This window comes from Amphiura filiformis, chromosome 2 (genome assembly GCF_039555335.1).
Source record: "Amphiura filiformis chromosome 2, Afil_fr2py, whole genome shotgun sequence".
Classification (NCBI taxonomy): Eukaryota; Metazoa; Echinodermata; class Ophiuroidea; order Amphilepidida; family Amphiuridae; genus Amphiura; species Amphiura filiformis.
In genome coordinates this window covers 25,569,969-25,597,675 of record NC_092629.1, presented here as the reverse complement: position 1 = coordinate 25,597,675, position 27,707 = coordinate 25,569,969, and the positions used below count along the sequence as shown (strand labels likewise).

The 27,707-nt window shown below is 36.1% G+C and overlaps 2 protein-coding genes across 2 annotated transcripts in view; one reads left to right on the top strand and one right to left on the bottom strand.

The window, feature by feature from the left end:
• Positions 1–178: 178 nt before the first annotated feature.
• LOC140139347 (uncharacterized) lies at positions 179–7,972 on the bottom strand. The gene is made up of 3 exons (XM_072161127.1): positions 7,788–7,972; positions 3,983–5,701; positions 179–297 (listed from the first exon to the last, which is right to left on the bottom strand). The coding sequence occupies exons 2-3, from the start codon at positions 5,694–5,696 to the stop codon at positions 179–181; spliced, it is 1,833 nt and encodes a 610-aa protein (XP_072017228.1). The 5' UTR covers positions 5,697–5,701; positions 7,788–7,972.
• Positions 7,973–17,301: 9,329 nt separating this feature from the next.
• The window catches only part of LOC140146024 (WD repeat-containing protein 70-like), a 33,417-nt gene continuing 23,011 nt past the window's right edge, over positions 17,302–27,707 (top strand). The window contains 3 exon segments of the mRNA XM_072167763.1: positions 17,302–17,372; positions 21,200–21,337; positions 21,340–21,363. Coding sequence (XP_072023864.1) covers positions 17,336–17,372; positions 21,200–21,337; positions 21,340–21,363 — 199 coding nt within the window. The 5' untranslated portion in view covers positions 17,302–17,335.

The following is a 27,707-nucleotide window of genomic DNA, read 5'->3' as shown; positions in this document are numbered from 1 at the left end:
CAAATATTTTGTCAACAATAACATTATGTTAAAATATTTGTTATTTACAGTAGGTTTAAACAAATGTTTTTGAATGTTATGAAAACGTTTTATACCCTTTATATACCTTTTATATAACCCGACATTTAAACGTTTTCTGGCAACCTTTTCTAACCTTTTGCGAATGATGGCGAAAACGTTATGCGTTTGCTGGGATGGTAGAAAACCCATCATCATTCGTATAAAACAAGAAATAATCATGCAGTATTCCTATTCTCGAGTCCAGTGTGTGATGAGCTTGTCTAATTATCAAGTCAGCTAGCAAATTAAGAAGAGACAATATACATGATATAGTATCATGTGTTTGGGTAATATTGCTACATTAGTGTAACCAATGTTTTTTGGTATCCTTATACCTCAAATAATAAAATTAGAATTGATTCCATTTTATATATCCCTATGCTTCCCACGAGGGGTCGAAAAGAAGGTCATAATGGGGCCAAAACTCAAAAACTTGTCCTATAATGTTATAATATATTTACAGGTTATGCATTTCTCAAACAAATAATTTTCCTATTTCGTTTTGAGACAAGTTACGATTCAATCGGTGCTTTTTTGAAAATTGGGCCTCTGTGCAAATATTTAACATTTTACCTATTTTACTCTGTAACTCCCGAACTAATCACCCTAGTGCAAAAGGACAATTGAATTTTGTAAATTGTATTCCTACGAATGCGAGGATCAATTTGAGGTATATTACAACAAAATAATATTAAATTTGGCCCTTCGACCCTAGTGGCCAGTGTGAAGTTTAGGGGGATAGAAAAATGTAGCAAGATACAGATATTACTACACAGTGCCATGTACTATACAATTTAGAATTTCGGTTTGTCAGTGTATCCGGGCTTTGGAAAAACTACTCTAGTGACACCATTGTGTTATTCCATTTAAAATCCCAACTCCCCCTATGGAAGATTTTGGAAATATCCTCCACAGGTGGAGTATAAATTTCAAAGAGAATGAACGCATTATCAGAGTCATTTGAAACTCGCCCTCCCTAAGTGGAAGATTCAGGTTGGATCTTTCTCATATAGGGTGTATGAAATGGAGCTGCTAAAATATGTTCATTCCATTTGAAATTCATACTCCATCCATGAAGGTATTTCCAAAATCTTCCACAAACAGTGGGATTTTAAATGGAATAGCCCATTCGGAAAAGAGAGAAACATTGTTAAAATTTTGCCGTTTTCTTTTGTTTTGTTGTTGAGACTGCTCGAGATTTTAAACACTGTGACTCTACCTCGGAGTTTAACATATTTAAAACAATATTTACAATAATTATGTAGGCCTATATTGTAACAACGTTTTGTCGAGTATATTATCTCGACTCAAATTACTCGACCCACTCTCTCTCTCGACTACCAAGCAAACACAAAACGTTTTTAATACGGGTTACAATTTGGGTTTTGGTAAAAACGTTTTAATAACATTAAATGTCAGGTTATATGAAGGTCCTGAAAATGTTTTAAATGTATGAAAACACACTGCAAAACTATTTTTAAATATTTTCAAAATATTAAATATATTTGCTGCAAACATTTTTTGCCAAATATTTTGTCAACACTTAAATAACGATATGTTAGAATGTTTGCAGTAAATTATCAAAAAATGTTTTTGAATGTTATGAAAACGTTTTATACAACGTTTCCAAATTTGCTGAATGATTTGTTGCAATAGCTTCATTTATGAGGTTTCGGCTCTTCTATATGGAACATTTTTTTAATTTATTTACATAATTGGCTAAAATACATCAAAAATACACAATAAAATAAAAATTATAAAAGATTGTCCCGGTAGGCTAGCCACCCGGACTAGACAGGAGGAGCCAGGAGCGCGAACACTATCACCCGAGGGGGGTGACCCCGCCAACCCACCGAGACAAGTGAACTCAAAACATAAATATTACATATTGCATATTATAATAAAAATAACATATTACATATTACACATATTTCATCAACAATAACATAAAATTTAGGAGTCCAGCTCCAGCTCTTGCATAGTCATTTCATTCAAATGTGTTTTAAGGTGGCTTATGGCCTCAAATTTTTATGCAGAATAAACTGATCCCTGATGGACACTGGAAGTGCATTCCAAAGACGAGGAAAATTGACATGCTGTTTCTTATTGCTTAAGATATTGAATGAATTGTTGCAAATAGCTGCATTTATGAGGTTTCTCGCCCGTATGTATCCCAGATAACATGCATATATTGGCCCAACGTTGGTTTTCGAACGCCAATCTTGGCATCGGCATTATTTTGCTGCCCATATTGGGCCAATCTTGGCTTACCATCGGTAATCTTCATATTGGCATTACAGTGGCAGCCTAAACTGGTCCAATATGCCCAATATTTGGCCCAAGCCCAATCTGGGACCAATCTTGGGCCCATGAGCAAATGATATTGGGCCATTATTAATTGAACATAAATTGGGCCACCATCGGACCAATATCGCCATGTTATGGGTCATTTCATGTTTTTCCATGTCATACAGTCGACTGATTGATTAGTAGCTACATTGATGAGGTTTCTCATCCTTATGAATCATTTTATGTCGTTTCTTGATTTCCAAAAGACTGAGTGATTTGTTGCAATAGGCCTATAGCTACATTATGAGGGATTTCTCCCGTAAGTTTTTTCATGCTAGATGTTTTCTCTTGTTCAAGATGTGGAATGACTTGTTGCAAATACAGGGTTCAAAAGAAATACCCTCATAAAATTACAAAACACAATTTTGCATAACTTGACGTACACTTTGTTGATTTGAAAAATTCAAAACGCTTTGAACATACGAATCATTTTGCTACCCTCTTCAAAAACAATTATTTTGAGAAAAAGAAAAATTATTTTGAGAAAGGAGAATTTTGGGAGGATAGAAAAATGTTTCCGGTATTCACAGGTTTTAAAGTTTTTAAATCAACAAAATGTACGTCATGCTATGCGGAGAAATGTTTTAGGGGGGGGGGAGGGGTTAACCCTTTAGCTACATTGATGAGGTTTCTCTTCCGGATTCCGTACAGGGACGGATTTAAGCAGTGGCCCGGTGGCCCGGGGCCAGTGGATTTTGCGTCGGGCCAGTAAACTTCCAACAACGCTGGCCCGGCGGGCCACTGAATTTTTGAGCCAACACATATGAGACAAGATATAATCAGCCATGGACATTATTTACACAGTTTCTGCTCCGCCTGTCACCTGTAATTTATATCTTTATTCAATGATTTTTCGTATATTTATATTCTTATTCTTGCATTGCTAGCAAGTTGGAAATATACGGGCGCTTTTCAGCACAAAATCAATTGAAAGAACATTTTAAGACGAATATTCAACATCTATTAACCAAAATTAATTAGTGTATAGGCCTTATTTGTTTCAAGAATGTTGCAATTGTTTCAAGAATGGGGGAGCATTATGTATCCTTAGCCCCTGAGCTACGCCACTGCACGCGTCTAAGATATTCTTGGGTGGGGAGGGGGTACGGTGGGGGGCAATTTTGTTTCTTGCCCAGGCGCTACCAACCCTAGTTACGCCACTGGGCAGGACTACTGACTGAACTCGTCTTAGTGACTACTACACTCTCTACATTGAGTACATTCAGTACAAAACAAATGTTAAGGTTTGCTTGACTTTAAGGGCTTGGATAGCGACGTTTCCACATATTTTTTGTGGGACTTGAGAGCACATCAGACATATCAAATTGCATTTTGAAAATGAGGAATGTCCTACTGATATCAAATAATTTTGATTTTTTGAAATTCGTGATATAATAAACATATTTATGGCAAATGATTAAAAATTGATATAGATTTTCCCCCAAAACACCAAGAAAAACATTAGGTTTTTTTTTGCAGTAGAACATATTGAAAAAGCTGGGCCAGTAACTTTATTGCAGGGCCACTAGATCTGCCATTTCACTGGCCCGGAGGGCCAGTAGAAAACTGAAACCTAAGTCTGTCCCTGATTCCGTATGAATCAGTTCATGTCTCTCCATATTATATAATCGATTGAATGATTTGTTGCAGTAGCTACATTGATGAGGTTTCTCTTCCGTATGAATCAGTTCATGTCTCTCCATATTATATAATCGACTGAATGATTTATTGCAGTAGCTACATTGATGAAGCTTTTCTCCTGTATGTAACATTCCGTGTTGTTTCTTGTGTCCCAATTGGCTGAACGACTTGTAGCTGAATTTATGAGATTTCTCTCCTGTATGAATCCTTTCATGTTCTTTCTTGTTTCCTAATTGGCTGAATGATTTATTGCAGAAGCTATATTTATGAGGTTTGTCCGCTGTATGAAGCATTTCATGCTGTTTCTTGTTGCTCAAGTTGTTGAATGATTGGCTGCAATAGCTACATTGATGAGGTTTCTCGCCCGTATGAATCAGTTCATGTCTATTTTTGTTATACATTCGACTGAATAATTTGTTGCAGTAGCTACATTTATGAGGTTTCTCACCGGTATGAATCTTTTCATGTTGTTTCTTGTCTCCCAATTGACTGAATGATTTGTTGCAATAGCTACATTTATGAGGTTTCAAGTTTTCTCCCGTATGCGTCTTTTCATGCTGTTTCTTCTTGCTCAATATGTTGAATGACGTGTGGCAGTAGCTACATTTATGAGGTTTCTCTCCTGTATGAAGCATTTCATGCTGTACCTTGTTGCTCAAGATATTGAATGATCGGTTGCAATAACTACATTGATGAGGTTTCTCACCCGTATGAATCAATTCATGTCGTTTCTTACTACGTAATCGACTGAATGATTTGTTGCAATAGCTACATTGATGAGGTTTCTCTCCTGTATGAATCATTTCATGATCTTTCTTGCTTCCTAATTGGCTGAATGATTTGTTGCAATAGCTACATTTATGAGGTTTGGGCTCTGCTGTATGGAGCATTTCATGATGTTTCATGTTGCTCAAGATGTTGAATGATTTATAGCAATAACTGCATTTATGAGGTTTCTCACCCGTATGAATCATTTCATGTCGCTTCTTATTATATAATCGACTGAATGATTTGTGGCAGTGGCTACACTTATGAGGGTTTTCTTCCGTTATCATTTTCATACTAGCTGTTTCCTGTTGCTCAATATGTTGAGTGAATTGTTGCAAATAGCTGCCTTTATGAGGTTTCTCATCCATATGAATCAGTTCATGTCTCTCCATATTATACAATCGACTGAATGATTTATTGCAGTAGCTACATTGATGAGGTTTCTCTCCTGTATGAATCACTTCATGTCTCGTCATATTATATAATTGATTGAATGATTTGTTGCAGTATCCACGTTGATGAGGTTTGTCTCCTGTATGCGAAAGTCCATGCATAGACTCTGCAGATATATAATTAGACGACTTGTCACAATCACGGGTATCCGTATACACGATATTCTCATGTGAGTCCTGATGATACAAATTCCTCTGTAGTACATCGCCATCTCCACTTCTCCTCTTTCGCACCGTGTTGATCCGTAGCTTGACACAACCAGCTTTGGGTTTTAAATTTGGGTTGTTGTACCAGTAAGGTTTAATGCTTAGCTCATGGCTGCGAAGATGTGATTTATAACGAGGAATATTGTTGATAAATCTTCTTTTACAATATTTGCAGAATGGACGTGGAAGCAAATCCCTTTGTCGCTTGGGTCTAATCATTGTGTCTGAAAATGAATATAAAAAATAAAAAACCCAAATGTTGAAATTAGTACCAATTGAGCTGTGTACAAGTAGACATTATAAGTTAGTTCAACGGCAAGATTAACGTATCGTTGGACTCGAGTACGTTGCCGTTTCTATTCATTGAAAATCATAAACTTAACAATCGGTTACGAAATGCAGAGACCTAACAAAAACAACACCAAACACTACTAAAATGGTAACTGAATTGACTTCAGCATGTATAGATAAATAGTGGATTATAATTTATATAGGCTACTACATTATGTTATTTAAAGCAATAATGTGTGATTTGCATAAAGAATATAGAAAACCATCATTCAAATGTTATTTTTCACTGATTACATTGTCCCCTTTTAATTTTAAGCCAAGCAAATGAAGTAAAACGAAGAAATTTGCTATTTCATTCCAACGCCTAAAATATAGCTCGCCGATCGTATTATTATCATGATTATTGGCGGAGCTTCACACAGCTGGGATGCCGTGATAGTGATATGCACACAGTTTATACGTCATTGCTTCAATGATGCACATGCACGCGGTGTGTTTAGCCATCACTCGATCGGTGAACTCAGGGCCGTCGCTATACCATTTGCTCGGTGGGGGTGTTGAGAAATAAATTTTGCTGGTATGGCCGCACAGATTATAGAAGGAATGTAGGCCTATCTTTTGATGGCCCCTGGGCACGGCAACATGATTGCCATCTCTGGCTCTTCGGATAAAAGACCAGGGGCGTAGCCAGCTTTCTTGGTCGGGGGAGGGAGGAGGGCAAAATAAAATTTCGAGGGCACAGACGAAAAAATTGCAGTTGCATCATACAATACATATACCGGTTTTGTTTTTTAGAGAGATTGCACATGTCTTCGAGACTTTGGGACATGCTCAGGATCATTAATTTTTTTTTTTTGTATTTTACACTATTTTTGCCCAAAATCAGGTTGAATTTTGGTGGAAAAGGGGCTCCTTGCCCCTTTCCTTTTCCTTTGCCCTCCAGATTTTCTCTTTTATTTTTTGTCAGAGGGGCATTCTTTTCTTTCATTTTTTTGTCAGAGTGGCACTGTCCCCCCCCCCCGGCTGGCTACGCTATACTGTAGAAGACACCCTCCCCCACAATTGTAACCCAAGCATATGAAAAGATTTGACTACAAAAACAATTCTCTTATACGTATATGCATCTACTTCTCTTATAAATGCATATATTTCCAAGCTTCTTACGCAGTCTGTGATTATTATAGGCCTAGGCCTACTACACGGTTGAGTCGATAGCATCAGAAGAGCTGTGTGAGATCTAGTGGAAAATGTGCATCTGTGATTGGTTTTTGTCAAAACCTCAAGTGTTCCCTTTATCCAATCAGAAACTTTTTTTTATCGAACGAAAGCTAACACTTCCCCCTAAAAACATTTTTTTCCCATTAAATCAACAGATAACGCAATTCGATGTTTATAGCAACGCGAATGTGGTAAATCTGATGAAAACGACCTATCCCAGCACAATTTTTGACCAAAATGTAGGTTTTAAAAGTCAAAACCTCAAGTGTCCCCTACAATATATTTCAAATTTTATGTCATCAAATGAAAGAGCACACGCTTATATTGTCCATAAACTGTATAGCTTCATTTCAATGAGCAATATGGCCAATTCTCTTTAAATTGCAAATCTTGTGCAAAAAGTTACTATTTTCGCCAGTCTTGTCGTACGGTTGAATGAACTATGACTTTGCTAAAGAGCGCTTATACAAATTGATATGAATAATTGAAAAAAAAAAAAATAATAATGCAATTAAATGAAACACAGGGGTCTAGTAGGCCTAGCCAGCTCTAGCCTACTCCTAATTTAAAGTGAAGCGTGCACTTAGCTGGGCCCACCAATTTGCGGTTCAACCGCTCTTGTTTGTACTGTCATACACAATTTCATTGTTATTAAAAAAATTATATAAAATTTTGGCCTTGGCCTAATGTATCATTGAATGCCTACAATTAAGTTGTACTTAGTCTGGAAGAATATGTTAATAAAAACTATAGGCCCTATGTTGAATCTTGAACACGTTGAATCAAATAATACAAACTCACCTTAAAATGTCTACAGATCCTGGAACTCTTGCACCGATGATATCGGATATTTTGACTGACAGAAGAAGCCGAGTATAGAAAAATGCAACGCTTGAATATTAATATAGGCCTAGCTAAAGCGAATAATGTGGTGTTTTATTATCAGAGTCAGACAGTCTTTTGTGGACTCGTTTCCTGCCCGATGTTCACAGTTCACGCCAAACATAGACCTAGAAAGTAAAACAAAGACCCCGTAGCTCCCCCTGGAGCGGAAGCAGGTCATCATTGATCAATAGCGAAAGATGTACCGGTACCTACTTCCGCCTTAATAAAATTAAAAACAACTTATTTATCGTATTAATCATATTTCCGTATCGATGACCAGATATTAGACCCGTGGCAAAGCAAAATTTTAGTTCCCCCGGTCAACTTTTTATCCCATGCATTTTTAGTCATTTTAGGGAATGTTCATAAATACTTTGGTAGAGGGGGCTGGTTTTCCTCAATTTTTTGCTCGAAAACTTTTTGACCCCTCGATGGACCGCTAAACTTTTTGATCCCCTCTTTTGACAGACCCCCTCAGCATTATAACAAACATACTTTTAAGTATGTTTGTTATAATGCGGTGTTGTTTCCCTTGTTTCCAGTGGTGTGGTATCTGGATCACATGTAGGGAGGAAAATATTTGAAACATTTCCTGTGCATGTGGGACAATTGCGCATGTAAGCACATAATATATTAATACATGTACCGGTATGTGTGCACTAAGTGCCATGCCACCATTTTCTCCAACAAAAGCACTGAAAACCCCAGCTTGTGATATAGAGAGTCTCAATGCGCGAATTTCAGCGTGGATTTTAAAGCGGAAAACTTTTGGCCCCTTTCGAACCACCTAAAACTTTTGGTCCCCCCCTCTTTTAAGGTCCAAAGCCTTTTTGCCCCCCCCCCCCCGTCCCCCTCCCTTTTTACCAGCCCCCCACCAACGTATTTATGAACACTCCCTTAATTAAGGACACTTTATTCTTTGCCGCCCCCATTTTATACCTGAAGATCCCCCACCCGTCTCCTCCTGGCAACGCCCCGGCCCCGTAAATTGTAAACTGAAAACTTTTTTTTTTTTAAATCTTTGGACAGCCATGGTGTTACTGTCTATGGTTTATTAACAAATTTCAGTTCACAAAATAACAAATGGCTGATTTTATGATAAATTTGTATTTTTTAAACACCAAAAAGGACAAAACAAAACAAACACTACAAGACAACAATGACACAGATAAAAGGACAAGTTTCCCGTGTTATTTTCATCAGGCGTATAGTGAGAAAAAAAAGGTTTAAAAAAGAGAAAATGAAAATACAAACAGAATGGCAGGCAAAGTGACCTCAATCCTCATTAAGGGGTATAATCCATACAAGATCCTGCCGAACGATTTTTCTTAAACTTCGTACCAATTAAATTTCATCGATATACTTCGAAAATCTAAAATAAAAAAGAGGGGTCACCGAGTTAGTTTTCGAGAAATAACCATTTTAAAAAGGCTGTTTTTGGGGAAAATTAGTACAGGCGTCCATGGGAAAATGGAAATTTTAGACATGTTTTCGATTATAACAAAAAATCTACCCGAACAATTTTGCTTATTTTTTGATATAATATGCGCACTGATAGGATATTTCATTAAAGCCAATAAAAAATAGGGGTCACGTAGTTACTTTTTTCGCAATTTGAGCATAAATGGCATATTTTTTGGTTCAAAATACCAGCTACGATATCATATATGATAGCGCGCCACTCGCAAAAACTTGTCGCAGCTCATACGCGCTAAATTGTCCGCGTATTGTAGGTGATATCGCAAACACCTGCAACATGACAGTGGGGTGATTTTATTCGGTTTTATTAACCCTCTTGATTCCAAAGTAATCTTTATATAGTTTCACTCAATATGAAGTTCTTCTGTAATTTCAAATTGAATTGAATTTGAACTTTGTCAATACTGCCGTTTTTCTCGTTGTTTTGCATATAGCAAAAATACTGGTAGGCCTACCTGTGACAACTTTAATGACTTATCCTTCACTCCTATGCAATTTATAAACAATGTTCATTTTTTGCAGGGTATCACTGAACATGCTGAATAGGCCTTTAATTATTAACTTAAATATTAGCGGATCCCGTTACAATGTATTTGTCATGTTTAGAATGATATTATATTACTCAAATATCATCTCATTTTAGGCATGTACCCAGCAAACACAAAACATTTTCGACATCATTCGCAAAGGTTAGAAAAGGTTGCAAACGTTTAAATGTCGGGTTATTTAAAGGGTATAAAACGTTTTCAAAACACTCAAAAACGTTATACTGTAAACATTCTAACATTCTAAGTTATTTCAGTGTTGACAAAATAGTTGGCAAAAACTATTTGCAAAACATATTTTTTACAATAACACTTTGAAAACATTTTAGAAATATTATTGTAGTGTGTTTTCATACAAAACGTATTAAAACGTTTTCATAACCTTTATATAACCCGACATTTAATTTACTTAAATCAAAACCCAAATGTTTAAAACGTTTTAACGTTTTTTGTGTTTGCTGGGAAAACATGGTTCTCGTTTTATCATGAAGTTATAAAGTCAGTTACGCGAAGTAAGTCAGATGTGAAAATAGACATTTTATTAAAAAATAAAATTGACTTCATGTGATATGTATTTCAAATTACAGAATTTTACCTTAAAATACTATTGAAATAATTTCATTATATTAATAATCAGTAAAATAAGAAACTACTTATAAGACAAATAAAAAAGGCCGTTTGATAGCCTAGGTCTATTATTTTGTTATCTTGATTATTATTTTATCTTACCTTTCCCTCATTATTTAATTCTATCTTCCTTCTTACTTAACTTTCCTTCTTCTGCATGTCTTTGTATTGTTTTCGTTTCCTTTCTTCTTTTTATTCTTTCTCACTTTCTGTCGTTGTTATTTATTTGATTGATTACATTAATTTTTTCAGTATCCTTTATTCTTAAATTTTCTGTTATTTCACTCTGTCTTTCTTTGTTTATCTTCCTTTTATTCCTTCTCTTTTCTTTCTTCCTTTTCTTCCTTTTATTAGTTTTCTTTCTTTCTTTCTTTCTTTCTTTCTTTCTTTCTTTCTTTCTTTCTTTCTTTCTTTCTTTCTTTCTTTTTCTTTCTTTCACTCCTGAACTTTTTCTTTCTTTATTTATTTCTTTAGTTATTTCTTTCCTTCTTTCCTTCTTTGTTTATCTTTCTTTCTTTTACAAAAATCATTGGTAAATAGCGATGAAAACACGGTACTCTTGCGTAGCTGAACTTCTTACCAGCGCCTGGCGCACACTCCACGCAGTTTTTAGTTTGACGCGCGCGTGACGGCAAGAACTGCGCGGACAAGATTTCACAGAAATATCAGTTAGAAACGAGTGCGTACTAGACGCGTGGATTATACCCCTTAAGGTCAAATGTAAATTTTTTTAAATGTTTGCCCAATTTACCTTTACCTTCAGCAATCCTGTATTCTGTATTAAGTTTCAATCTCACAAAGTTCATAAAAGCTTGGAAATTGGGGGAAGTCTTTTGAAATTTACATCTATGAATATAAAACTTCAAACATAATACAAGAAAATTGATTACAATTCTGTGCTCAGAGTCATTGACATTAATCCCAAACATGTTTTGGTAGTTAGAAATTGTAATATTATCACCAGTTTTGCTTTCAATAAATTGGGTCAGACTGTTCCACAAGCATTTGATTTTATCACAATCACAAAATAAGTGCACCAAAGATTCCTCAGAATTATTACAAAAACCACAAAGTGGGGAATCAATTCTACCAATTTTATGAAGGAACTTGTTTGTGCAAATTGCTCTGTGAAACACTTTAAAGTAAAAAGCCCTAAGTTGAGTTTCAATACTGCAAGAAAAGTTATTATTATGAACTTCATTCCAATCCGTATCCTGATCCATATTTAAAGCATCAATCCAAAAGCTCTCAGTTTTGGTAGGTCCATCCTGTGTTTTCAAAATAGTGTATGAATACTTGGTAATTTTGCCATTTTCAAATAAGCTTTCAACAATCTTATCAAAAATACTTTCTTGAACATTAGGGGGGTTATAAAACCAGTCAATCGAAATTCCTTTCATAAGATAGTTGTACTTTCTTCTGTCTTTAATAGAGATATCAAATTCAAGAACAAGATCTTCAAAAGATTTAATAAAATTATACCCTCTATTAAGATCCTCAAGGGTATGTATACCATGATCAAACCAATCTTGATAAAAGAAGAATTTCTTGGTTTTCAAACGAATATTGCCATTCCACCAAATGGAATCCTGAAGGAAATAATTATTATAACCAAGATTCTCTTTTATTTTCTTCTTATACAGATACCAAACCCTAAGAGTTTCAGCCAGTAGAGTATTTTTTAACATGGCAAGAACACAATTTGGAGCATTTGTTTTCCATAAAGCTGACGTGTCAGTATAAAAATTTGAAAGCACATTTGTTTCCAGATGTTTCCAAAAATCATCACAATTGGGATCCAGCAAATGCTTTGCCCAAACTAATTTTTGAGCTTGGGAAAAAGCCTCAACATCAATCATGCGTAACCCTCCATTGCTGTAATCGTTCAAAAAGTAATTTCGTTTTACCCGGTCATTCCCACCATTCCAAATAAATTTGAAAAACAAAGAATTCAATTTTTTAAAGAATACCTTTGGAATTGGAATACATAAAACTGAAAATAAATAAATAAGCTGTGGTAATAACAAACTCTTAATCACTGCAACTTTACCAACTAAAGACAAATTCCTTGAACGCCAACAATTCAGAATCCGTTGAATTTGAGTAAGTTTGGGGAGAAAATTAAGCTCATACAATGCATTCATATTTAATGAAAAGTGAACACCAAGTGTTTTGAAAGAATTATTTTTCCAGACGAGACCTTTATCACTAAATGGCTTTGAATCATTCCCTTTCAATCTTCCAATGTGAATAGCTTCAGTCTTTGACATATTTATTTTGCACCCAGAGAGTTTGCCAAAATGTTCAAGAGTATCAAATAGGTTCCTAAAAGATTCCAAATCTCCATGTAAAAAACAAGTTGTGTCATCAGCCAAAAGACTAACCTTTTTTTCTTTATCTCCAATCTTAATGCCATTAATTTTGTCATTTCCCCTGATTGAAATACTTAAGAGAGAAAGTCCAGTAATTTCAAATAAAATGAAAAAAACCTGGCCAAATTAAAAATTATCCAATTTCTTTAAAGTTTACCAATGAGTTACACTTTGGTCAAGGGCAACCATGATTATAATAATTTTGGTATTTGTGGCTGGTTACCATGGCAACGACCAAATATGTTATTTTTAATGAATATGGGCAAATTCTTTTAAAAAGTTGGTTGAAAAAAGTCAAAAAGTCAAATGCATGGGTACAAAATTCCATACAACACCCAAACCCTATCTTTTGCCAGATTGGAAGGCAAGGTTAGACCTATCATTTAAGTGTATCATCATTGTAATTGAAGCTTCCATCGTGGCAGATACCATTATTGCAAATAGGGGTGTTTTACTAAAATAAATTCATCTGAAAAAAGGCATACTTTTAAGTTACCCTTTACAATAAAGTAACACATCCTCAAAACTCATACCTGCTCCATGGATGCACTAAGCCTTTGGAAAGTCCTATAGGACAAAATTACTTTGGGACCTTTCATACTTTTTACACAGTGTTTCTAGAAAAAAAACATATTTTTTAAACTAATTTTCGTGTGTGAACGCATTTTTTCTGAATTTTTAAAGCTATGTTTGATCCTTTCACTGAAGGCATATCTATTTTGAGCCTAAAAATTAATATGTCCAGCTTTGGGACCTCAGATACTGTTTACACAGTGTTTCTAGAAAAAACAAACGTATTTTGTAGACTAATTTTCACGTGTAAACACATTTTTTCTGAATTTTTAAAGCTGTGTTTGATCCTTTCACTGAAGGCATACCTATTTTGAGCCTAAAAATTAACATGTCCAACTTTGGGACCTCAGATACTGTTTACACAGTGTTTCTAGAAAAAAACACCGTATTTTGTAGACTAATTTTCGTGTGTAAACGCATTTTTTCTGAATTTTTAAAGCTATGTTTGATCCTTTCACTGAATGCATACCTATTTTGAGACTAACGATTAATATTGAAATTTGGAAACACTAAAAAAATGGTTTTTTTAATCAAGTGTTTCTATATTATAGATAATTATATTTAAAAGTAGGCCTTGCCATAAACTCAATGTATACAATATGAAAAATCAAGATTTGTTCCTTGTGCATAAAATAGACATATAAGCTTTGATTGTGTGCCTTAAGTCATGCTTTTTCTATACTGATAGTTCCCTACCAGTGAAGTTATACTTAGAATTTCTTATAATGGGTTGGGTATTGAAAGTTGTGAAAACATCAGGTAGGTTTACAACTGGACAGACAAACTACTTGAGAGAAAAGTTTCAAACAGGGGAGGAAACTGGCAAAAAGCTAGAAACAAAGGAAGTTGCTAAGCGCATGAGAAAGGCACGGGGTGCAGCTGGTCAGAACCTTTTTTTTGTCCAAGAATACCTGACATGTCAACAGGTTAGCAGTTTCTACTCAAGAGAAGCAGCCAGGAGAAGACCGAAGTGTACAAGTGAAGCATCAGAGCTCATCAGACAATGATATAAACGCTGCAAACAACATTATGCTTGCAACACCCAGTGATGTTTCAAACATAGACATTTGCCATTTTGCTAATGAGGGTACATTATCAAACCTTGCAACAATTGGAGGATATCTGCCAATCATTTCAAATTGATACCACCGATGTTAAGACAAAGAGGAGACAGGCTCCATATATTGAGAAGGTTACCATATTTTCAAAGCAGTGCCCATGCTTTAAATAAGGAACAAGAGTATTTCAATCTGTCTATGCTTCAGGAACATCTGTATAAATACTAACAACACAAAATGAGAAGTAGACAGTGGTTTAACTAAATTTGATCATTCCCTCAAACGTTAAGGGGGTACTACACCCCAGCCCAATTTTGTGCCTATTTTCGCATTTTTTTTCCAAAAATTATAGCGCATTGGTGACAAGTAAGATATGTATATTATAGGGGCAAGGACTACAACTACTGCACTGGAAATTTTATTTCAACACAGCCAACAGTTGTGGAGTTACAATCAAAAATGAGGAAAACCAATATTTGATCAATAAATCAATAGCTACTTGCCTTGAGTTGCTGAATTTTCAGTGCAGTATTTGAAGTCCTTGCCCCTATAATATACATATCTTACTTGTCACCAAGGCGCTATAATTTTTGAGAAAATGCAAAAATAGGCACAAAATTGGCCAGGGTGTAGTACCCCTTAATTGACACGTAACTTCAGTAGAACAGACAAAGGCCTGTATTGGATCCAAATTGTGCCACAGAACTGCTGCATTGCCGGGTTATTTAGTCTGTATTATTTTCAATGCAAAAATTCAGGTTGTAAAATCGGAATAATACACACTTTGAAAAAAAATCAGGGGAACTGGCAACACTTGGGCCCACAGATGAGATTTTAGTGTATGATTTGTTGCATTCTAACTCTATTTACATAAAGGTGTGTTGTTGTATGTTCAATTGTGATGATCGGTAAAAGTATTGTATCTTAATAGTGTATCTTATAATCATGAATTTTCAAAAAATATCAAAGTATCTGGCAACACCCTGTCAAAGAGGATGCAGGTCCCAAGCTGATTTCTTATTTCATTTAACTATCAAGGTCCCTTTTACCTGAATCTATAATTTTAGATCAATCAAAGCGTTACTTTATATATAATGAGCTGCTCAAGTTGGCACTTAATTGACAATCCTGATAAATTGAAAAACACCCCTTTCTAAAAATAATGGTACATCCCAACTCTAGACACCTGGTTATTTTTTTTGATACTATCATGAAGCTGAGACATAATGCTAATACCCCCATGTAAAAATAAATATTCTAAAAACTTTGTTCATGTGCTGCAGATGTCTCAAAATCTTGATATTTTGACCTTTAAAATCTTGAAATGTGCCTAAAAGGGTCTAAATATTGAAATTTGCCTGTTGCCATGGAAACCAAGTGTGAATCAGAAAATTTTTATCACCTACTTTGTTGCTGGTCCATTGACTACTGTTGGGCAAAATATAAGAAAAAGTCATTTTCCAAAGTTGGCCATTGTGTGCTTTATATTTACTGACTTTTGCTCTTAACACTTCAATCGCGCAAAAAAACAATAAAGGGTGAAATCGGGCAACCTTGAAATATACCACGTTCTAAGAAAATCTCATCAGATAAAAACCCATTGTTTGAAATAAACCTTTTTCTATTGCAATAAAATGTTTTCACCCATTGAATAAAATTATTTCCAACATCAAATGCCTCCAAAACCTGAACCTGGAATATTGTTTGAATCACAATAATCAATAATATCAAGAATTGTTCTGATATTACTACCGATATTTCTCCCTTTCATAAAGCCAGTCTGGTCTTCGTGGATAATTTCATGCAAAAATAATTTAAATCGATTTGCCATGCTTTTAGCAATAATTTTATAATCAGTGTTAAGGAGAGAAATAGGCCTGTAATTTCTAACAAAATGGGGATCTTTATCTTTTTTGGGTAATAAAGTCACTACACCAGTACGCTGAGAAATAGGCATGAAACCTTGCTCAAAAGAGTATTGAAAACAATTCATCAACATATCAGAAATATCAGTGAAAAAGACAATGTAAAATTCCACAGGCATCCCATCATATCCAGGAGTTTTATTCAAGTTCATGGTCTTCAAAGATTGAAAAATTTCAGCTTTAGTAATAATTGGTCTATTCAAATTTGTTTTACTGTCACCAGAAAGTTTAGGAATATTCAAATTATCCAAAAATGATCTTACATTATCCTTATTATTTGGAGTAGATTTTGAGGTATATAAGGATTGATAAAAAGATTGAAGATGATTCATAATGTCTTTTTGATCTGAAATAGGGGATCCATTTTCATCTTTTAAGAAATAAATATTTTTCTTTTCATTGGTACGTTTTTCTAGATTATAAAAATATTTGGTACTTCTTTCACCATGTTCAGCCCATCTTATTCTAGATCTAACAATTAAACCTGCAGTTTCATTGTCAATAATTTTGTTTAATTCATCTTGTAATGAATCAAGATTATTAAGCAAATTTGAAAGTTTTTGTGTGTCACCATCATTGAGATTAGAAATATCTTGGTTAATCTGATCAATTTTGTTTTGAATCTCTTGTTTCTTTTTCATTTTCTCTTTTTTCTTTCTACTGCAGTATTGAATGCAATGACCAGTGATAGTACATTTTAAAGCATACCAAACAACATGTGGATTACAAGAAGTATCTTTATGAATGTCCTTAAAGTCTGTAATTTTATCTTTAATAAATGAAATTGTAAACTGAAAACTTGGTTGGGGGCTTTCCATTTTAAATTTGCCACCCTTTACAGATTTGGTGATGTGCGCCCTTGAAATCTCAGTCTGTATTTTCAAGATGGACGACGATATGGAAGAAATGCGTCGTCTGCGAAGTGAGTCATAAATCTTTGAAATTATATGCGTTTTATATTGAGAACGAACATAGCTTCGATGTATTTTCGTCAAATGTAATTGGTTTGATGTAATTTTACTGTTGGGTTCGGGTTTTTGTTTGTTTTTAAAATGTTATGTAAAGAAATAATGGTAAGCTTAATCGAGGTTCCGAATTCTGCAACCTTGGCTGGTTCTGGTTTGTTGTTGACGTTGACAAATTTGCCTATTGTTATTATAATTTCAAGTGGGATTATTTTTTTCTTGATGGCAGGAACTCAGTTGTATAAATATTTTGCAGTTTACATAAACCCTTTTGACGATCGGAGCGCGTACTGACTGCCGTGATCAATCAAGTCACAGAGAAAACAGACATGAGCCCTATATCCAGGCTGGACACATCACACTACCGTGTGATGTGTCCAGTTCGTCGCCGAACTCGCATATAACATGGAGAGCTTAGCATAACGGCCTGCCTATTTACGCTTCCTGAAAACACTCTTGCACATAACATACAAAACCACAAATTCACTAACTTCAACTTGCACTACCGACACCATGAAAAATATTTTAATTATTACCGATCCTTCAGAATACTTGCAAATATTGGCAGTTTCATAAAATCCTGCTGCTGAAAATCGTAAATTCCACAATCTTCTGTCAGATCCAGGTCAGTAATCACAGGTGGGCGAATCTACCAGCGTGACAAGACCAGAGATAATAAAAGGATGAGAGCTGGCCACGCCCGTACAAATAGCTAGCCTGATTGGCAAGCGTAAATCAGCTGGCCAGATCTTCTCGATCGTGTATGATGAGTAGAGACCATAGAGCCCTATATAGGGCTCTGTGGAAGAAACGGTTCTAATTTTGAAGCCATGGATAATATATTCATTTATCACGAGAACCATATTTTTGTACCAATCACAGAACAGAATTTCACTTAACTCACAGCTGTCAATCATTCTTGTGAAACGTAAGCTCCGCCTAGTATCAAGGTCTTCTTCTGCGCATTGGTTGTGCGCATTAACTAGCCTCCAGCACAAATCCTGTGCACACGATCAGGTTGGATGGGCGGTTTACGCCTGGTTTACACAACAGGAACTGCGATGCATCCTAAACTGGATCGTTTCCGTGTATTCGCATTGCATGGTGGGTAATCGCCTGCCAATTTGCGTAGCTCCACGTTCACAACAGTTTAAAATCAACACAGGTAAATCCATATAAAATTAACATGGACACAAAATTGACATAGCTTATGTAATTCAAATAATAAAATAATAAAATGTAATATTATCATGATAGATGAATGTTTTATTAAAACTTGAAAAAGATTATTAAGTCCAATAATTTGTTTGTGTTAGCTTGCACGAGTCACAAAATGGCGACCCATCACGCATTTTCTGCATGTGCCGACATTAGTAACTCATAGTGACTGTCCTCAAACTAGCGCCAGTGTGTCTCAGGCCTGATAACGACCCCAGGTAATTTTATGCAGAAAGTTTTCTTGCGAACAGCTGCAGGTGACAATTAAACAATGAACACGGCTTGTTTATGTACATGCGTGGGGAGGCTTGTACGTCAGCTGACGTGTTTTGGACATGTTCGGCGTAAAAAGTGTTGTTTTTCTTCATGAAAAATACCAGCGATGACCAGTTTTTTGTGGGCTATTTGATTTACAGGTATGTCGGTTCGTCATAGGGTAGAAATGATAGCTGTACAATTTGTATAACATACAGTTTAACATAGGCCTAAACATTTATGGGCACAAATCGACCTTCCGTATTATGCACAAGTATGTGGAAGTGGCAGGCATACATGAGCCCATCGATCCCATCTAATTTCTAAATATACTAGAAGTCATGTATGAAAGTGGATTTCTTATTTTTATAGTTTGGTTGTGCATTCACAAGATGCTAATTTCTATTGTGTTAATTTCTGTTATGACAAACACACACAATGCTAGGCATGATGATCACAAAATTTAAAAAGGTGATCATTTAACTTAAAAACACCTGGGAACCAAGGGAGAACAGTGCCAGTGCATTGATTGGTCACCCCAGGTTAAATAAGAAATAAAAAAATAAATAAAAAAATAAAAAAATGAGGGGTCAACCATGTCTGTACTGTAGCTCAAATATTAACAAAGTTATGGGCAAATGTCTGTTTTTAAAATTTTTCATTTTTCTGCGGCCATCATTGACAATGACTTAGGCTACTATACAAAAGAGCCAGTAATGCATCATTTTTCACCACGATGATCCGTTTTATACAAAGGCAATTTTATTTTATGAAATCACTGCATGATGACTTGTGTATCAAGGATATTGACCAGCACTTTTTAGACTACGTCTCCAAGTTTCTGGTGTCAAATTTTCAAAATTTTGTATTTTCCTATGCTGGGGATTACACAGTTAAGCCATTTACTGTGGTCGCAACTTTTTGAGCTTTTTGAGTTGAACGTCGCCCTCTATAATAAGCAATGTGGACATACCTATCAATGCACAGACGCATCTATGCAATTCTATCTCACTTCAGTTCAATGGACATATTTACCACTAAGAAAAACAGCTGATTATGATCAGCACTTATTCAGCAGGGCATGTCATGTCAGACATTTTTTGAGTTTCAATTTTGATTATTTCCATCTCAATTTTCAGATAATTTTTGAAGATAAAAATGACATACCATACATCTAAAAGCTGCAGAAGCATTTGTAAGAATAAAAACAGTCAATTGAGGCCAATGGAACTTGATTTAGTTTCCGATTGGAGGTTTAAAAATAAACGAGAAGGTCATTAAATTTTTCATTAAATTTGGTCTTGTTTCATTATCCATTTATAAGAAAATTGATGATTTTATGAACAGCATTCCTAAAATTTAGGTACAGGGCCTGTACCCAACCAGGTGGTGTATGACGTGCAGTCTCTAAATTCAGTAAATTTTCATCGTCAACCGTGCACAGTGTATTTTACCCATACGAAAAATCATTCCGTACGGACCGTACCGTGCATGCACGGATCACTGACAGTAACGCAATCAACCAATCAGCAGTTGGAAAATCGTTAACGCAATGACGTCATCGCTGCATTTTCATTGATAAAATTCAAAATCGTTCAAAAACACGAGTTTTTAATTGCAGATATTTAATTTTGTAATCATGAATGTCAATGCCTAACTCAAATTAACATTGTGTATTATCGTAGCGTTGAATGCGCTAAAGCTTGTGAGGCGGATCCTTCGCAAATTTGGCGGATCTTTTGTTTTTTGTGACATTAAAAATCCATCTTTCGCATGGCCGCTGTGTGTGTGTGTGTGTGTGAACGGGGTCAGCTATGCACGCATGGATTCTATTAATAGCGACCTGCATGCATAAACACTAGTATTGCTGACTGAGTGTACCAATCGTAGCAGGGTGTAAAATATATAAAATGTAAGCGCCCTCACATCCATATTTGGACGTAAAACAGCCATTTTAAGAAAACGACAACTCCAATTTTTATGCAACTTTCATAAATGGAATTCTAGACATCAATTACACGTGTATACAAATCAGCACCAACTTTAACATAATTAGGCATATAATAATGATTATTGTCAAAAATATTGATTTACAGACCCCCCCTGTCCAAATTCTTGTTTTTGCCGGCACCAACTCATTTTTTGGCTCGATCATGTCATCCGCCGCCTGTACCCAACCAGAGTACCAAATCACATGTGTGATGTCACCACAGACACCAGATATGAAGTTGGATTGAAATCAAAGGTCACCTAGTTGTCATTTGAGGTAATCTTACAAATGAATGAATTTTGACATTTTTGTACTTTTCAGCTGCTCGTAACTACCGTGCCAGACACCAAGAAGATGAGGATGAGGAGAGAGAAACAGCCAGTAGCAAGCCTCAAACCACCATCAAACCTAAAGCGTCAACTTCATCATCATCAACAGCAGCTGAACCTATGGATATGGCGCTATGATGGGATTTGCTGGGTTTGGTAAGAACTTTCTATTGGAAAAAAAGAGATCAGACCAACCAATGAACCATACAGACAAATTTGCATTTGTCGAACTTGATTTTTTAAGCCTGTAGTGACATACTCCATTTCAATTTCACTCATTTTTTTCCTTAAAGGATGTCTCCGGCAATCACAAGATTATGCCTTATATGTAAGAAAAACAATTATCAAGTACGAATCACACGGTTTTATTTAAAACAAACCCACAGTGACCATAAAAACGAATAAAAACATCCGTCTCTCAACACGCGATATTCAAAATTCCCAGGCGCCGAAATTGTTGAGTGCAATGACGTCCTAGTAATACAATGAAGGCTGACGACAATTGACCGCAAATAACCATGGCGTCATTGCACTTATACAATTTCGGTAGGAATTTTGAATATCGCGTGTTGAGAGCCGACTGTTTTTATTCATTTTATGGTCAATTTGAGTTTGTTTTAAATAAAACCATGTGATTCGTGCTTGATAATTATTTTTCGAACATATGAGGCATTATGTTATGCTTGCCGGAGACTCCCTTTAAGTTTGTTTCCCCATTTTCAGTGCTAATTTGGCAGCTTTTGAAAATTTCAAATGCTGTAAAATTAGCTCTGAAATTGAAAATGGGGAAACAAAGTTAAGAAAAAAATGCAAGTGCTTCATCGTCTGATGTAAACTTAAAATTTTGGAGCTTAATTAAGGAGCAACCAATATAAATAAAAACAGTGATCATACAGCATGAATCAAAATTGATTCTCGCTAATTCTGATGAGAGTGAAGTAAGAATTACTGATTGTTGCAGAGTGCATGCAGAATAGGTAAGAAGTTTGATGAATTCTTGCAAACCAAGTTTAAGAGGTTACAGGCTGATAGTCCAAAGAGTCATTAGTAGACAGGTCAAAATTTGAGAATTTGTGCTTACTGGAGGCATTTCGTGTTAAAAGTGGTTAAACAAGCTTTTTAAGACAATTCGAGGGTGCTGAATTCGAAACTACTGTTTAACCGGTTCAGTTTTGGAGTCTTAACCCTCAAAATTCAAAAAACAAAATGGCCGCCATTTTCAACATATTTTTGATAATAAATTGAATTTTAAACAGCATAGGAGGTCAAAAATGGTGGCAATATTCATGTTGATGATGCAGAGGGATCCAAATTGATTGTTACTGAAGTTTCAACTGGTATGGTTTTGCTGCCATGTTGCATTCCAAAATGGCCGCCATTTTCATCAAGTTTCTGCATTTTCTGCTATAACTTGGATAGTAGGCAGCATAGAAGTTTGAAAATGACGGCAGTACCCATGTTTTTAATACCAAGGATTCCAAATTATCTGTTACCTACTATCTGTTGTAACTAGTTAGGGTTGCCACCATCTAGAATTCCAAGATGGTCGCCATTCTCATCAGGTTTCTGCATTTCCTGTTGTAACTTGGATAGTAGGCAACATAGAAGTTTGAAAATGATGACAGTACCCACGTTTTTGATACAATGGGTTCCAAATTATCTGTTACCTACTACCTGCTGTAACTAGTTAGGGTTGCCACCATTTAGAATTCCAAGATGGCCGCCATTCATTTGGCAATTTCTGGGTGTATTTCAAAAAAGCAAAAATTGTCATCGTTTTCATAAGGGTATATTACTTTCTCTGGCTAAATGTACTTTAAATTTAAATTTAATATTAAATCAGTTTTCCAAGTGCATTTCAAAAGGTTAAAGATTTCCAAATTAGCTATTATATTTTACACTGTACAACTCATGAAACTGTTAACATTGGCACTTAATGTTACTTACGGCTAATTGTTCCCGTTAGGATCTTGGAACTATTGGATTCTTTCTATTTGACCTTTCACTTTGTAGTTCGGTGATTCCTAACTTTGATTGATGCCTTAAGTCTCTTCTGCTTCTGCACTCTTGTTGGCTATTAAATGCACATGCACAACCATCTGTGCATGTTAGCTTAGCTTTCATGCAGCTGCAATTGCCACTTATACATCCATTGGTACATTTGCATGTTGGTGGTAGATTTTCCTGTGGACAACCCTTTGAGAATAGTATCGCCCGTACCGTATCGCATCTGTCCACATCATCTGGCATGCACCTTATACAGACAGCAAACAAACTGTGCCAAGAGCTGTCAACTATTGCTTGAAACACCTTCAAGGCTGCCTTTTTGCCGTAGCCAGCAAACTGTGACACACTCTCAACCAGTTATGAAATAGCAGCAAAGCTTCCATTTGGCAAGGCAGCAGTTCCTGATGGACATTGTGGATTGGGATGTATTTGGGCTTCTTACAAGTTCCTGCCTTCATCCACAGCTTAGTGCATAGCATCTTGTCAAAATGAGCAGCCAGCAATAAAAGTATGTCAGTGTCAGGGCTTTACAATGAATCTGTCACATGGTTGTGATCGGGTCATCATTCAACTTCAAGTTCATCGATTGACCTCATCGAGTTATCATTTTGGACCGTGAACCATGTTCGTTTGAGCTGGGAGTCAAACTAGAAGCAGTGTTGGTACCAGCCGAACAACCCTCCTTCAACAGGAGCGGGGCTTTATAGAGTGAATCTGTCACATGGTTGGGATAGGGTCATCAAGCAACTTCTTCATCGATTGACCCCGGATGACCCTAAATCATCCATGGGGGATAGGAGGTATAAATTTCCCCAATATTTTGACAGGGGGTGGTCCATACAATCATCCCCATCCCGATGTTGACGCCTGTATATGTGTGTTTCCAACCAAATTAACGTGATATTTGGTCATTTAGAGACTAAAAAGTGCAAATTTTCGCGCGTATGTATTCCACTTCTAAACCATATTTCATCACTTTAGCTTAAATATGGCTCAAGTGATCACGCGATCCACGCGCATTTGTACCATACTCTTATTCTATTGCTAAAAGGTGCTGGATTCAGTATAATTTTTCGAACCCCCCAATGTAAAAAAAACCGACACCAGTCACACCACTAGCACTGGCCAAACCTTTGGTTGCAATATTCTACATTACGGGAGATGGAACTCCCTTGCTGAAAACATTGAATCGTCCGAAAGCTGAGACGACTTTCTCTTCATCAAGGTTGTCACGCTCTTTTCTGGATGGTGTAATCTCGTTTTACACATATTCACTTTCCAACTGGAGTATTCCATCATCAGCTATAAGTTTCATTAAATTATGTTTTGGCTTTTATATCTTGTTTCTTCCTGACATATGCAAGAAGAAGAAGCTGTAAGTTATAAGAGAGTACCTTTCTGCCTAATGCAGTGATACTTCTTGTGATACCCACAATCCCACCGCTCCTCTTCCCAGTGCCATTCAAACATTCTTGGCTATGATCAGGGGTTACTTGGTTGAATTTCCGACCGGACTCATTTACAACGAAATTTCCTGTCTGGAATTCAAGGAGGACTTCTGGTGGAAGGCATTTCATTTCTGCCATATGATATAACTGGTACCCCACACAGTGTCGACGCCCTATACGATAAATATAAATTTAATACTCCGTTGGTGAGCGACGGGCGAGTGGTAGTGAGCGACAGGCGAGTGGTATTTCACTGAACGCAAGAAAAGGAGTTCTATCTGATTGGCTAGCAATCGATCGCTTAGGTCGCTCAGTAGTTAACTACAAACTCAAAATGGAGCAAGGTGTTCAATTCGATTGAAATCGATTATTCTATTATTGACGTAGATAAAGAGAGTGATAGTGTGTCAATAATGTACATTGTATTGCACCTGGTTTTACATGCATTCCTTTATATAAATATTTTCTCAAAGAGTTGAATATTATCACATTTTTTACAGCGGATTTCAAATGTTTTACATCAAAATTGCAGTTAAACATGTCCACAGCAAAATACCGGTCCTCACTAATTAGTTAATTTAATTTCCAGGTAGTTAATTTAAACGAAACCTGTGATTTACGTGACAACAAATAAAATTTTCTTGCAATAGAAATATCATATGGGATACTGATATGGTAGGCCGCAACCGCCATTAACGTGGAGCTGCTACGCTGTAGCTGACTTTTTGCTCCGTGGAGCCAAATTGACCAATCATGATCATGTTAAGAGTTTTTCATTACTTGGAGGTAAAACTGACCAATCAAGTACGACTTACTCATTTTTTTTTCATTACGTGAAGCGAATTTATTCATTAAGAATTTGCCAGACGAGCGTCACGTAGTTGCAAGATAAGCCTATCCTCGGTCACGAAAGTTATGATTCAAAAAGTAGTTTATGAAAAGTATGAACCTACTTATTATTAAGATGGACATGCACTCATAAGAAACTCATACCGGGACTCATACAATATTGTACATAACTATATAGCTAGGCAGAGTGGTGGTAAACCATGCACACAGTTCTGCTATCTGCAGTGTATCGCCGGAGCTAATTTGTATAACTTATGCGGTGTGGCCTGGAATTCGACCTTCAGCAAACTGCAAACCAGTTCGGATTTACTTTATATACTAGTAGTAGGCCATACATACTGTAGTTACTGTCCGTTTTCCTATACACAATACTCAGTGCGCTCACCATTGACGCGTGACCTCTACAAATAGTGTATGTTAGAAGTATAGGCCATTGCCTAGTTGACGTCACTGTGTAAAAAATAACCGCCAATATTTAAAGTATTCTCTGAAATTCTAGAAAATATAGTTTTGTAACATGTCCTAAATTTTTAGCTAATTTAGGTGTTTGAAAATATTGGTACTTTTGTACCAAAAAATATGAAGAAATTATTTCTAAACCGTGTTAAGTCATTAAGCTTCTCATTTTCAAGAACGCTGGTTAACAATAAGCAGACTATTGTCTCATTTTGTAAACAAAACCTCACAGTATTGTTACCATGCGTTCGCTTTATAATCGTTCACCCAACTGAAACTATACCAGCTCATTGCTCATTGCACAGGTAAAACAGACACAAGTGCAGTGTGTATTTAACCAGAGAAGATATGATGTAACATTGTTGAGCTGTTTTCATTGAGTGTTATCTTGGTTTAATAGCTTTAATCATGATTATTTTAAAGTCAACAACATTCAACAATATGATCACCGTGATATGAGAGTATCATCAGTACCGTGGGTGTCAGTGATCCTGGCCTGACACAGTAGACAAACAAACAAACAAACACGCCACACACATGACACAAGGTAACATTGACTATACACTAATCAAACAATGGTATTGATCCTGTACAACTGGTCGTGGTTTATTTACAATCGATTCATTTAAAATCCCCATAGTAAACATTAATTTTGGCAAGAGTTTTCTCTCTCTGGAACGAGGATGCATCCACTGGCTCCGCGTTATGAAAAGATCTAACATGATAGGTCAATTTAGCTCCGCGAAGCGAAAAGTAAGCTACGCGTAGCAGCTCCACGTTGTGGCGGTTACGGCCAGCCATATATTGATCATGCGAAAATCGTAAAACATAGAATAGAAACAGTGTGGCAGGCTCTCAAAATCTCAAATTGTATGCTTAGCCTGAGTCGCATGGCCTATCTCGAACAAAATCACCATGCGTAGTTGTTGAAAAACGTGAGGATTCATTGTACTATCACGTCAATTTTTAACACGAAGATATAGGGACGATGACGGTGTGCCCCATCTAGCATAGTGGTATGATCATACCTAAAAAGAAAGGTCGCATTCTTCTGAAGGCATACAAGTGGAGATCCCAGACACCATCACGCTGTGCTCATGTCCGTATACTGCCAGATGTTGTGGACAGATGTGATAAGGCACGGGTGATACTATTTTCAAGGGTTGTCCACAGGATAATCTACCACCAACATCTGATACAGTAAGGCTTCACACAAAGTGTGCACATTTATACCAGGCTTGTATTTAGAAACAAGCAGTCACAATTTCTCCAATTCTACCCCCAAGTAACTGACATGGGACCTACATAGATAGAACCTTGGTTCCACAACTGATAACACTACCTCCAATTCCCAAAGCATGTCGCGAGATTGCAGCTGCAGAAAAGCTAAGCACATTTAACAGCCAACAAGAGTGCAGAAACAGAAGAGACTATAAGACATTAATCAGAGTTAGGAATCACTGTACTACAAAGTGAAATAGAAAAGAATCAAATAGTTGCAAAATCCTAACGGGAACAAAAAGCCGTAAGTAACATAAAGTGTCGATGTTACCAGTTTCATGAGTTGTACGGTGTAAAGTATAGGCCTAGTAGCTAAAAGGCGGCCATTTTGAAATCTTTAACCTTTTAAAATGCACTTGGAACACTAATTCAATATCACTGTTTTTTATCTAAATATATTAAAAGTGCATTTAGCCAGAGAAAGTAATCTACCCTTATGAAAGCGATGACAATTTTGTC